The sequence below is a fragment of the Arachis hypogaea genome, chromosome 14 (genome assembly GCF_003086295.3).
Source record: "Arachis hypogaea cultivar Tifrunner chromosome 14, arahy.Tifrunner.gnm2.J5K5, whole genome shotgun sequence".
Classification (NCBI taxonomy): domain Eukaryota; kingdom Viridiplantae; phylum Streptophyta; class Magnoliopsida; order Fabales; family Fabaceae; genus Arachis; species Arachis hypogaea.
The window spans coordinates 104,619,613-104,633,566 of record NC_092049.1 but is presented as its reverse complement, the minus strand read 5'-3'; the positions used below and the strand labels follow the sequence as shown (position 1 = coordinate 104,633,566).

At 32.1% G+C, this 13,954-nt stretch overlaps 1 protein-coding gene across 1 annotated transcript; it reads left to right on the top strand.

Annotated features, from left to right (window-relative positions):
- The first annotated feature begins 614 nt into the window (after positions 1-614).
- LOC112743617 (DNA-repair protein XRCC1) lies at positions 615-3,484 on the top strand. Its single transcript, XM_025792897.3, has 7 exons — positions 615-1,244; positions 1,340-1,528; positions 1,929-2,040; positions 2,236-2,318; positions 2,450-2,560; positions 2,851-2,937; positions 3,032-3,484. Exons 1-7 carry the CDS (start codon positions 1,062-1,064, stop codon positions 3,365-3,367), a joined length of 1,101 nt encoding a protein of 366 aa, XP_025648682.1. The 5' UTR covers positions 615-1,061; the 3' UTR covers positions 3,368-3,484.
- Positions 3,485-13,954: the final 10,470 nt, after the last annotated feature.

The window sequence follows — 13,954 nt, the reverse complement described above, 5'->3', positions numbered from 1 at the left end:
AACAATTTAATAAGAGGACCAACAATTTTTGCAGTAGTAACAAAATCTTGCCAAAACTTACTATCCAAGACAATTGAACTAATAATCTTTCCATTAGCACTTTTAGCTAATTTATGAGGAGTGAAATATTTGTCCATCATCAATGTCTGTAAATATTTTTGTGATCATATATACTTTTCAAAGTAATGAAAACAATGGCAAAACGTGTGACTCTTGGTCAAACAATTTTTTTTCAACTTTTTTTTCTAAGCCAAGACAAAAAGATCGTATGATTATAAATAAATACAGTCACTTTTAAAATACGAGAAGCAAGTTCAGTTATGTGAGAAATACTTACAATATCTTTCAAAATAAAATTGATATAACGAGTCCGGTCCGATTTTCACAACCTTGATACTAAGGTTTTAAAAATTGAACTGATAGAATTAAAAATTTAAAAGTTGAATCATAGTTTAATTTAATATAATAAGATATATAAATTAAAAAAAATTATTTTATATTTTTATTATTTTAAAATAATTAATTATTAAAAAAACTAAACCCGTTTGATCAGTTAATTGATTTTTATTTGGTGGCATGACCGATCATTTGACCAATTTTTCTATTTTATGACTAATTTATTGTTATTTTTTTATTTTTTGACTAATTTATTGTTAATTGATTTTTATCTTGAATCGGTTCTCGATTTCCAACCTGATTCTCATAACAGTGATAAAAAAATATATAATATATATTAATTAAAATTTACAGAAATACTGGTATAAGATTCCTTCACTCAAATAATCGGTTTCTGAAATGATGAAATCACAAGAGTGACCAAGCTGAAGCGAAACCATTACATCACAATTGGAGCAAAGAAAGAAGAGGAGGTTGCTTTCTGTTTTCTTTATTGTTCCTGCCAAGTGCCAATGTATATTTGTCTCTTGCATTTCTTGATCGATGAGATTTTGGAGCAATTTCTTGAATTTTGAATTGGACCTCAAATTTCTTATTCTTAAGCCTTGAGCTTGGTTGTTGTTTCAACTTCCATTTTTTGGCACTCTCACGAGTGGTTTTCTGCCATGTCCAATAACAAGAGAAGTTGCGGTAATAGCAAAGGTTCGAAGCGGAACCTGCCATCTTGGATGAGTTCAACGGAGGAGAACGAGAATGAGGAAGAAAATCGAGAAAAGAAACCATCTTTGGATGCTGAAGGCAAGAAATCACATGAAAAAGCTGGAAAATCCTCCTTCAACAAGCTTCTGGTACTTGATTAACTAACCCTAGTGGGTTTGGAATTTGTTGATTGTGCATTTGTGCGTTGTAACTGATTCAACTTTGTTTTCATGGTTGGACACAGGAAGGGGTGGTGTTTGTGCTTTCAGGGTTTGTGAATCCGGAGAGAGGAACGTTGAGGTCACATGCGATTGAAATGGGGGCAGAATACCAACCTGATTGGAACTCTGAATGCACACTCTTGGTTTGTGCATTCCCAAATACGCCTAAGTTTCGCCAAGTCGAAGCTGATGGTGGAACCATTGTGTCAAAGGTTTTCCCTCCATTATCTTGTGTTCTTGTAGATAATATGTATATGCCTTCATTCTTTGTGTCCATTATCTTGTGTTCATGTAGATAATTTGTATATGCCTTCATTTTTTTTGAGCCTTTAGTTCAATTTTTGTGTTCTACTTATTACATTGTTTGAACTTTTAAGACTGTAGGCCTTTCATGGTTGTGTCTGCATGAATCAGATTTTGTGCAATAGTGGATGCATTTTACAGTTTTACTAAGGAGTAAGGACAATACTATTAATTGCATGATTTAGATTTTAGGCCATGCCCTTTTGCCATTCCCGATGGCTAGTTGCATCATTTCCTTCTTGTTTTGTGGATTGCATTCTAAGCTAATGTAACATGATGTGTCCTTTCTTTTTCTGTTTCGGGTCTTAGGATTGGATAGTAGAATGCTACAGCCAGAGGAAGTTGATTGAAATTGACAGTTACCTTATGCATGCTGGGAAACCATGGCGTAAAGGAAATAAATCACATGAAGACAGCGAAGGTGATATAATTGTGTATGCAGTAGTCAATTCAATGCTATAGAATGCTGAAATGGCACCCTATGTATGCTAGATTTGTGGTTACATCGGATATTCTTATGTGATTGTTCTTGACTTCTTTGCTGACCGCTGCCACTCCCACACCATTTTCTTCCTCTAAGTTTACTCAGTCTTGTGAATTTGATACATGAATGCAGATAAGAGACCATCAGCGTCCAAAAGATATCCTGATCATGAAAGAGAATTGCCTTCAAAGCCAACCGCCTCCATAAAATCAAAGGTCAAAGCTGACCGATGAAATGCCCTGCAAGTTCTTTTGCTTGGTTTGAGAATATGGATCTAAGTAACATTTTTGTTTGCCTGAAAACAGTTAATCTTATTGTAGATTCTTATGTTTGCTGCATAATACAGGGAAAAGAGATTGCTGCTGCTGGGAAATGCTTTGTTCCTTCGGAAGTGAAGAAGTGGGCCATTGATGATTTGAAAAAAACAGTTCAGTGGTTGGAAAGTCAAGAAGAAAAGGTTATGATTTTCCATTTCCGACTAACAAAGAAGAAAAATTTATGTTAATTCTTGAGGTTGTCATTTTCTTTTAAGTAATCTAAACTTGAATGAAATCAAAGGAGAGGTGAGAAAAGAGGTTTGCAATGTGACCTAGTTCATTTGTTGGGAAATCTATATCTATTTTGCTCCTGACTCACTTGTAATTGTAAATGCTTGAAAGCTGAAGCTTTCTATTCTTCTCACTTCAATTGTGCTTAATATTAATGGTTATATGCTACATGGGTCTAAGTTTATATTTATCATTCCAGCCAGATCCAACTGAGATAACAAAGATAGCCGCGGAGGGGATTCTGACGTGTTTAAAAGATGTAATATCTGCCCTTGAGGAAAAGCAGGTAATAATTGATTGTCTTACAATTAAGTTGGCTATAAAATGTGACTGCTGATTGTGTTTGTCACCCTGATTGTGTTTATCTTATCTTAAACCAGGACATCCAAAAAGGAACTGAGGACTGGAAATTCCTACCTCGTGTTGTTGAAGAGCTCGCAATGTTCGATGCCCAGGGAAAAGATATGGCATCAATGTCAAAGGAAGAAATTCTCAAACAGGCACTGGAATGTAAACGAATTTATGAGGTGGAACTAAATAGTGTAGGTCATGATTTGAGAAAAACTGAAAACATAAACAAAGAACATAGTAGCAAGACCAGAAGAACGAATGGAAAATCTCCTGGTGCAAACGAGTATGATAGTGATGAGACAATTGAGATGACAGAACAGGAAATAGATCTTGCATATAAGACTCTGTCCTCTAAGATCCATTGATGTTGATTGAACTTGCTTAGTTAGGGATGAAAAGTAACCAACTTTTGTTTTAGATTTTCAATAGATCAAAAGATTTTAAAGGCCTGAATATATTTTCTGTAGTGTGTATTTTCTGTATTCGTGTATTTTACTTCTCTCGTTTATACATAGCAGCAGGAATAATCAAACATCAAGTGAAAGTGTGAAACTGAGATCATCTGCACCAAGTAATTTCACTACAGCATGTTCAAAGAGAAATTACTTCAAAGCCACTAGAAAATGCAAACTCAAGCGATGTTTTTCAAGTTCATATCCTTGGTTTCAACAAAAACTAGAATAATGATTAATGAGATGTGAAGAAAAAACAAGCTGATGCCAATTTTCCCATGTAAAAACCTTTAGTCCATTGTTGAGGTCACCATATGCTTTTAAACTTTCAAAAGTGGACTAGTTAAATTTCTTTGTTTAACAAACCATTTCAATTTTATTGGTACATTTCTAAAGCATAATTGTTCTTAGGTGCTAGGGCTAGTTATTACAACCTACAAAAAAGTTGTGTAATAAGCATGTGGACTTTTGAGTTAGAACTTAGATGTATTTATCAAGTAACAGATAGAGGAAAATAGTGAACTGATTCTCTCATTGTGTTGATGATATCAAGAGGAAGAATATGAAGGTTAGAGGGTGCTGAGTTTGCGAGCACATAACTTCATGTGCTAAGGGTCAGCTAAGCATTCAAAGCTCAAATATGACCAAAAGAACAGAACAAATAGAAATAGTGACGCGAAATATAAAAATAAAGTTTTTACTTTTTAATAAGTGAAGTAAATATTACCAGCTAAACTAATTTTACTTTCATAGTTTTTATATGATCTCTTTGTTAAGCATGATCTTTATTGACATGAAGTAGATATCTTGATAGCCAACTAAACTAGCTCATTATTGATGCCCTAAAAACACAAGCAGCACTTCGACTCCTTGGTATTAGGGTATTGAATAAGATCATGATGAATTCGAAGGTTTTAGACAAGTTTATTTTGAATTGTTGTAGATGATCAAGATGAGTGTTGAGTTAAGAATATAATTAATTTAATGATGATGACAAACATTAATTTATTGAATTAAACACCTAATTGGGTTTGAATGTTTTATTTAAGTGATACAGACTCATATGATGGAATAACAGTCCAAAACAAATTGAAACAAAGAAATAAAGGCTGCTGAAGATTAGTTGATCCACAAACAAAGCCTATAAGAAGGAAACATAGAAATCACATGGATGGAATGGAAAGTGATCTAATCAAGCCCAAATGCATCCCAAGAAGAAAGGTAACCCAAAACTAAGTTTCAGCATTGTTTCCATTCAGTCAAACATGAGAGAGAGAAAGAGAGTTTCATCCTCAAGTTCATACACAAGAGAAGAAAGAAAGAGAAAAGTTAATAAAAAAAAATAAGAGTCTAATCAAACAAATCAAAAGCATGTTATACTAAGTCAAAGGTTAAAGGTAAATAATTTTTTTTTTGCATGCAAGTTGATTTCTTCATTTCTCCAATTTTCTGCAACGTCATTTTTGGAAAAGTTGAAGAAAATAGTAGTTGATTTTTTCTACTGTAAATCAAAGGCTCAAATTATTACTTGGAGTCAAAGCACACTCTCAAGGATGTAGATTTGGAATTATCACTAAGCAAGCCAATTTATGCTACTCTGCACTCCTCGGTCAAATAAAGAACCAAATTTAAAATTTCTAATTTTGGGGTTGATTGAAGAAAAAGAAGGAAATAATTTCTAAAAGTTCAATAGTCAAGAAGTTGTCTCTAGAGGAACCCTATCTGTGGCTTTGACTAAGGTAGAAAAGGAAAGTTAAATCTCATTAGAGTTCAAGGAGAGAGAACCCGAGAAAGAGAGAGCAAAGAGTGAAATCTTACAATAGAGTTTGAAGTCTTGAAAGCATTGCACCTACACTAAAGGGAACACTCCGCCAAGATGAAGAATAAAGTTATGAGTTCAGATGGTGGGTTCAGTGCATTGAGTTAAAACTGTGATTCATCAATCTCCTTCATGTTTACTGTCTTATATTTCAGTTTTAATGTATATCTTTCTTAGTTTTTGTTGAGAGGTAAAAAGCAAGAAAGAGAGGCATTAAGAAAAAGTCATAAGAGTGAAAAAGGCTAAGAGAAACACTTGAGAGAAAAGTCAATAGTGATTTTAGATTTCTTTTGGTTGTATTTTCTATCTTGTGTCATGTACTTGAGAGGTATCCCTTGTTAAGTTGGGTAAGCACTTAGTGTGGTGAGTTTAGATATTAGTATAGCCAAGTCAAGTTTATGTTGAAGTTGTGTCCAGATAGAATTAAGTTGACTCCTAGGGAATTGGTGTATGTAATACTTGGATTATAGTGAAAATTTCACTAACGTTGTGGTGGAGACTAGACGTAAGTTGCATTGCACAAGGCAACTGAACCAGGATACATGGCTATGTTATTTTGTTCTTCTCTCTGCTTTAGTTCTGTTTTCTGATTTTTATAAGACAAAACGAAATTATTTCCTGATTTATCCGCTGCGCAGATCAATAGAAATCAAATTTAAAGTTCTTGTTTAAAGGCTTAATAATTCAAAATTAAAGAAGGTCATAATCTACCTTCTCTAAGCCTTTTGAAACTTTCAATGAGAACTCTTAGAAAATGGGTACACCTCTTATTAGAGGTGAGCACAGGTCGGTTTGGTTTGATTTATGGTAAAATTAGAATCGAACCGATCAAAATGTAATTGGTTCGGATTTACATTTTTTTGTAGATGTACCCGAACTAAACTAAACTGATTAAGAATATATTGGTTCAATTCGGGTAATTGGATACCCGATGACTTTGAAATTCATAAAAAAAAAAACTAAATTTTTATCTTAAAAATTCAACAAGTATAATAAACTTGTAACATCAATAGAAATAATCCAACCATGTTAAATACCAAATACATTAAAAACTAAGCTCATTAAAATCCAAACATATTAATAATGAATAATCATTTTCTAATGGAAAAGCCATATATATTTTTTTATTTTTTTATTTAGTTAATATATGATCGGGTTTGCGGGTTGGTTCGGGTTTTGCACCCCCAAAATTGATACCCGAACCAATCACTAACAAAATCCATCGGTTTGGTTCAGGTTGGACCCGATTACCCGTTGGTTTCAGAACCAATTTAATTGGTTCGGTTCGGATTCGGACGGGTAATCGCGTATCCGCTACCCGTGCTCACCCCTAGGCTCTTATGAAATAATTTAAAAAATAACTAACAAGTTTAAATGTTAAAAAAACTTTTTGTATTATGAGTAAAGTATTGTTTTTATCCCTAACGTTTGGGGTAAGTCCTATTTGTGTCCCTAACGTTTAAATCGTCCTATTTGTATTCTTAACGTTTATAAAAGTGATTCATTGTTATCCTACTATCAATTATACTAACAAATCAGATTATATTTTTCAATTATTCTTACTTGGATATATTTATTCTCAATTAGGTCTCACTTGGATGTGTTCGATTTTAATATTATACCCACTATTTGTGTTTAGATTCAATTATGTCCCTAGAAAAGTGAATTATGTAAATATTGTAGGAATTAGTTTCAACTTTTGATGAGCTATTTTTCGGAGTGGATCATCATATCGATTCTATCCCAGATATTTGTATTCTAACTTCAAGAAGAGATTTTTAAAACTCAAACTAAAGCGCTCATGATGTGTAATTGACGGCAGGATAACATTGAATCACTTTTACAAACGTTAGAGATACAAATAGGACGATTTAAACGTTAAGGACACAAATATGATTTATCCCAAACGTTGAAGACAAAAATGATACTTTACTCTTGTTTTATTTACTAAGTATAAACTAATCAACTAAACTTTTTCCTTTATAACATAAGAGCTTAAAATAACATTTTCTTTAAAGTTTTAGTACATTTATAAAAGAGAAAATATACTGAGTATATAAGGAGTAAATTTTTTTATAACCAATTTCAAATTTTCAACTAGTACTTTTTCTTTTTCTTTTTGAAATAAATTTTCTCTCCTCACCTCCTTCACTCAAAGTTTCACACTTTTCAAGATCTCACTTTAGTTCTAAACAAATATTACCCGTATCTTATAACTTCTAATAAAACCATAACTGGTTTTGAATATTTTATTTTACTTTTGGATGATGTTTTTAGTAGCGTTTTGGATGTTCTTCTAGTATGTGGTATTTGGATGTTAAATTGAATATTAATGTGAATTAAAGTTGAAATTCCAAAAGAATTGATAAATAATTGGTTCTCTAATTAGCTTCTTTAAAAGTATGTGGGATACCAAACAAGAATATTAAGACATAAAATTATGTTTAATAGATAAGACAATGACAAAAATATTATATTTAGAGACATTAAATTAGTGTATTTTATATCTTTTTTAATAATAAAAAAATAAAAAAATTTTAACAAAAGACATAACTTATTTTTTATATTTTTATTATTCTCATTAATTTTTTATAATTATATTTTTTTTAATTTTTGTATAAAAAAAATTAAATTTTTATAATTTATTTTAATTTATTATCAAACAAAATATAAAAATATTAATTTATATTTTATTCTTAGTATCTTATCTTATCGTATTTTTAAAACCAAACATAGCCTTAGTTCCTAGTTCCTACAGCCTATTTGAGTTTTGTTATACATGTTGTAGACAAAGTATTATATATGAAGCTAAACAATCCTAAAATTACTCCAAGGCACTTCGGTGTTTTTTCACTTTTAAAAGCTATCATTGATTCGTTACATTCATCCTCCCTATCTAACTAGTTTCTCGAAAATGGATCCTTTCAATTGTTAAAAAAAATTAAGGTGTAAAATATAATCTTTAACCCTTTATTACTCTTTCTCTCTCATATTTATTTTTAGTCCCACTTATAAAACTAATAATGAGAGATCACACTTTACTCCTTTAATTATTAAAAAAATAGAGAAGATCCATTCCCCCAATGTCTCTCTTGTGAATTTTACGTGTGCGAATAAATAAATAAATAAATAAATAAATAAATAAATAAATAAATAAATAAATAATTTGTAACAAAAAATACACTATCTTTATTAGAATTTTAAAAATATCATGTGTTACATGAGTTTTGAATGTTGTTAAGAATTAGAATGGATCCTTCCCGGTTATTTTACGCGAATAAATTAAAAAGAAAACAGTTTGCATAATTATCCTTAATTTTTTTTTTGTTACATCCATGTCTTTATTTACTATATATAAATCGTGGTTTAAACTACGAAAATGAATGAACATAAATTGTGGTTATGAACAACAACTTATAAGTAAAACGACCAAAGAGTGAATTGTGATTCTGTTCCACGATTTTAGAAGAATATAAATCTTGGTTTTAAACCACGATTTTAGTAAAGAGTTATGCTACATATTACATATACAAATCTTTTTGGCTTACAAATCTTATAAATTGGGCCAAATTTAACAAAAATTATATTCACCCACTTGAGCGTGATAACACGCGCATCACTAACCGTTTCTAAAGCACGCTCTCACTCATCACCATTATGGAAGATGCTTCTTCTTCTTCGCGTTCCTCTTTCTTCTTCTTCTCCTTCTTCTTTGCGTTTCTCTTCCTTTTTCTTCGCGTGTTTCATCTTCATCGTTGTTTTTTTTATTACTGTTGTTGTTGCTTTATTTTTTTACTCTTCCTCTTTCTATTAATTTTGCAACATTAGGTATTTTTTTTCTTTGTTTGATTTTTTCTCCCAAGAAAAATTATAAGAAAACGAAATAAGAAGATGAGGAAGTAGAGGCGGTAGAAGATGAGGAGAAGGAAGAGGAAGAGTTTTGAATTATGCAAAACTTATCAGAATAAAAATACACCAAAAAATTCTTAAAATACACTCAAATATCTTCGTGTTACACCCAAATTTGCTGCAAATACAGAAAAATATTTTCTCTAATGGTGCATTTTCTTCTTCTTCTTTTTTTCCTTATTTCTTTCTTTCTTTTAGTTAAATAAATGTAAGTTCATCCTCTTCCAAGTAATTTTGCAGCATTATGTGTTTCTTCTTTTCTTTGTTTGATTTTTTTGTTTTTATTATTGTTAAGAGAGCAAAACAAGAAGAAACTTGAAAAGGTAAAATAAAAAGAAAAAGATTAAAAAAAGAAGAAGAAGAAGATGGTGATGATGATAAAAAAAATAGAAGCAGTAGAAGATAAGGAGGAGGAAGAGGAAGAGTTTTGAATTATGCAGAACTTATCAGAATAAAAATACACCCAAAATTCTTAAAAATACACCCAAATATCTTTGTGCTACACCCAAATTTGCTGCAAATACAGAAAAATATTTCCTCTAATGCTATATTTTTTCTTTTGAATTAAACCACACATCAGCTACTTGATTGGACTCCAAACAATAATCAATTTCATTTTAGTTCAATTGACAATCTGAACTTAAATTATTCATTATGTTCAACAAGGAAATAACTGATGATGGAGGAGAAAGAGATAAAGGAAGGAGGAGAAGAAATTCTAATAAAAAAAGAAGGAGAAAGAGGAGGAGGAGGAGGCGGTGTTGGTGACGATGATAACGAGAGAGAAAAATAACGAAGAAGAAGAAGAGGAGGAGGAAGAAGAAGAAGAGGCACGGAGAAAAACGTGAAAGCGCGTGAATATAAATGACTTGTATTGGGAAAACGCTTATATATAGAGATTAATTCTTTAGTAAATCTTAGTTTTAAACGTGCAAAGGTTACCTGGCAAAGGATTCGATGGTCCTAGAACGTTTGGACCATTAAATGTCCCATAACAAAACATATTTTTTAAGTTTTTTAATAACTGCTAAATAGTCATTTTCTAATTTTAATTACAAATTAACCCAATATATTTTATTTAATTATAAAAACTATTTTTTATTTTATAAATTATTATTTTATCATTCATCTATTATGTTTATTAACAATATAAAAAAAACAATAATAAATTAGATCTTCCATTGATCGTAATAACTTTTTGGCAATCCCAATTGATTAAAACTTTATCTTTGATCCGTTACATCCGTCGAGGATTGTGTAATCGTGTTTCTTAGAAAATCAATCAATTGGATTAACAAAGCAATCGATTGAATTTCAGGTTTTTCATAACTCAATCGATTGGATTTCAGGTTACCACAAAACAATCGATTGAAAGTTGCAAGGCAGTCTGGTTTTCGCAAAAATCAATCGATTGGTCATGTTACCCAATTGATTGAACAATGACTAGAATGTTGGTTTTTTATAATTCAACGATTGTTTATATTACCCAATCGATTGACATACGCTATTAGAATGATATATAAAAGTTTAATCGATTAGTATGATAATACAATCGATTGAAGTTTGTACGTGACTAATGATATATTCTAATTCAATCGATTGGTATGAGCATTCAATCGATTGAAATGTGACGTACATAAGCTTTTTCTGCATTCAATCGATTGGTAAGATAATCCAATCGATTGAATTTTGAAATGTGCTATATATTAAGCCTGGTAACCATGCGTATTCAACCTCCCTCCCCTTTTTAAAACATAACAACACTATTTTTGCATAACCTCTCTTCTCTCTCTAAATCCAGAAAACTTCTCTCTTCTTCTTCTCCAATCTCACCAACATCCACTCCAAACTACATACATATTATTAATCCTCATCCAAATCCCTACGAAACACACCGAATTAATATCCCTAAAATGGCCAGAACTAAAAATGCCAAAAGAGCTAGGGTTGAGGGTGAAAGTTCTGCATCTGCCAGAATAGTTGCTTCATCCTATTACATGACAAGGTGGCTGCCGTCTCCGAGGACATTGAACAACTATGTGGAAAAGTTTGAGTCAAGGGCAATTGTTCCTCCCAGGTACATAACAGTCGAGTTCATTTATGATAGACATTATAATTTGGTTTGGAATGCTTTGCAAACACAGCACTTGATTGATTTTGTACAAACTAAGGATGATTATTATCCCCACTTGGTTAGGGCTGTTTATAGTACTTTAAATTATGTTGTTCCTGAAACTGATAAAGAGGGTGAGGAAGTAATACCGCTAATTAAATTTGATTTAGGGTCACAACATTATAAAGTTACTTTGGAACAATTAGCTGAACAATGGAATTTAGTTTATCACGAGGCAAAATTTACTGGAGGTATTGCGGCAGATGAGGAATGGGGTGAATATAATAGATTTGTTAGTTTGCAGAGTCTACAGTATGAGGATCCACATATGGATGCTAGAGGTAATATAAGTTGCAGTGGTTTGGGTAATGAGCAGCATATATTGATGTACCTATTTTCATACATGTTGATTCCAAGAAAACATAATCATGGAATCTTGTTTAACGAAGATATTCTAGTGGTTTGGGCTATGGTGACTGGAAAGGAGATAAACTAGCCTTATTTTATGGTTCATCATATGCCTAAACTTAAAAGAGGAAAATCAAGTGTTGGTTTAGGATATACTTGCCAATGGACCAAGATTTTCAAATGGCTTGGAATTGACTTGAGTGAAGAGAAAAGAATCGTCTTGAGTAATGTAGCCAAGATTGATGACATCACTCTAAGATAGATGGGAAGAGATTCGGATACCTAAGAACCTTAGATCCAAGGACAATCACAAGACCCTGAGGGTGTGTGTGGTTGGGGGAATTATAGAACATTCCCAGGAATTTTAAGATGGGAATATGAAATTCCTATGTGTGGTTCAAAGTTAAAAAAAACATTCCAAGGTAACTTTTATTCCTTGGAATTAAATTACCACTCATTCAATTCCTATCTCCCCCCTGGTTATCTTTCATTCCAATGGGAATGGAATGTAAATAATGAAACAAAAAGACTAAATTACCCCTATTATTTAATACTATATTTCACTTCTTCTTCATTTTTTTTGAAGAACTAAACCCTAGCAGAGCAGTTTTTTCCCAAATCAGTGAGCTTTACCAACGCCACCGCCACCGGAGCCGGCACCGGCACCGGCACCGCCGTTACTCTAAACGGAAGATTCGTCTCCTTATCTTCTCCGATTCATGTTCGCACTGCTTTTCTCTGTGAATTTTCTTCGAATCTCATATTAAGGTTTGAGTTTTTTCCCAAATCAATGGAGGCTTCACCAACGCCACCGCCATCGGAGCTACACCGGCGCCACCGCCATCGGAGCTACACCGGTGCCACCGTTACCTTAAACGGAAGACTGGTTTCCTTCTCTTTTTCAAGTTCATGTTCGCATTGCTTATCTCTGCGAATTCTCTTTGAATCTCTCGTTAAGGTTTGGGTTCTTTTTATGCTTTCTACATCATATTACACTAATTTTCTGCAATAGACTGCTAATTTGATTAGTTATTTTTTATTTTGCTTGATTTCTTATACGCTCTTTGTGATTATGTTGCATGCAAACAACATGTTTGATGATTTGCCTCAATAAAGAGTTTAAGCTTTTGACATATTTTTACATGCTTAATTTGGCTTGAATCTGACAAAAACATATTTTTACATGCTTAATCTTGTCTTAATTTGGCTTCCCGTGCTGTGTACTTCATGAGCCATGTTACAATGCACTACTAAGCTTGCATTACTATTGCTCTGCTTTTTTATCCTGTTGTCTTGATGAATTTTACATACTAGTAACAATGTAAAGTTGTTTTGGTGGCAATCTAATTTTCAGCTACTGGATCTGTGGGATCTAGTTTTCCAATTTTAAAATGTATTTTGGTGTGTATGTTCTGGTATACTTATATGTTCTGGTAATATTTGTTACAGTTTTGTATGATAGTGTAAGTTTGTTCAATTATTCAATCTGCATGTTTACAGATTTTGGCATATAACAAGAAGCCCTTTAAGTTTTCCTCCGATGCTTCTTCAATTTATTTATTCTGTTTTACTTGTTTGTTGATATATTTTAGATTGTTTGAAAATTGAATTAGCCAACTTACTTAGTGGAACAAGGATCAGTTGTAATTGTATTTGTTGAGAACTGATATTTCCATATTGCTATTACTAAATTTGATATGTGATCACCGGTTCTTTTCTTTCTTATTAACAGCAACTCGGGAGTGGAATGACTCTTGTATAATTCCTATGTGCAGTTAATGTTTTGATTCAAGTGATTTGAATAAAGTCTTGAATTAGATTGAAGGATAACTAGGTGAACGAGCATTAGTGCATTACCATTAATGTGCATGTAAAATTCTCTAAACCACAATGAACTTTGATTTATTTTTTCTTGATTTGATAAATCTGAATGTTAGTTTATATATAAAAAATGAATTCGAAAAGAAAAAATGTAAATTTTGGTACTACAATCAATTTCAAGATAAGCGTTACCGTGAAGACCTTTGTGTAGTGCTTAAACTTCCTTGGACTCATATGCTACCTGCTGTTGATAACCATTGCCCCTGAAAAGCAAAATACCTTTCTCTTCAAGTATTATCCAAGCTAGGCCCAAACTTGAGCAGCAGTGTTGTTCTTGAAGTTTTAGATATGGGTCTGCATGATGAAGCTGAAAAAGTAAGAACTGAAGCTGTCATTTCTATGCTAGTGATGCTTTCCTGGTCTACTCTTG

Excerpts from the sequence above, each read along its gene's own strand:
- LOC112743617 (XM_025792897.3), top strand. The coding sequence starts at position 1,062 with ATGTCCAATAACAAGAGAAGTTGCGGTAATAGCAAAGGTTCGAAGCGG. Across the intron at positions 2,319-2,449 it reads CCGCCTCCATAAAATCAAAG|GGAAAAGAGATTGCTGCTGC; the intron begins GTCAAAGCTGAC and ends TGCATAATACAG. Across the intron at positions 2,561-2,850 it reads TGGAAAGTCAAGAAGAAAAG|CCAGATCCAACTGAGATAAC; the intron begins GTTATGATTTTC and ends TTATCATTCCAG.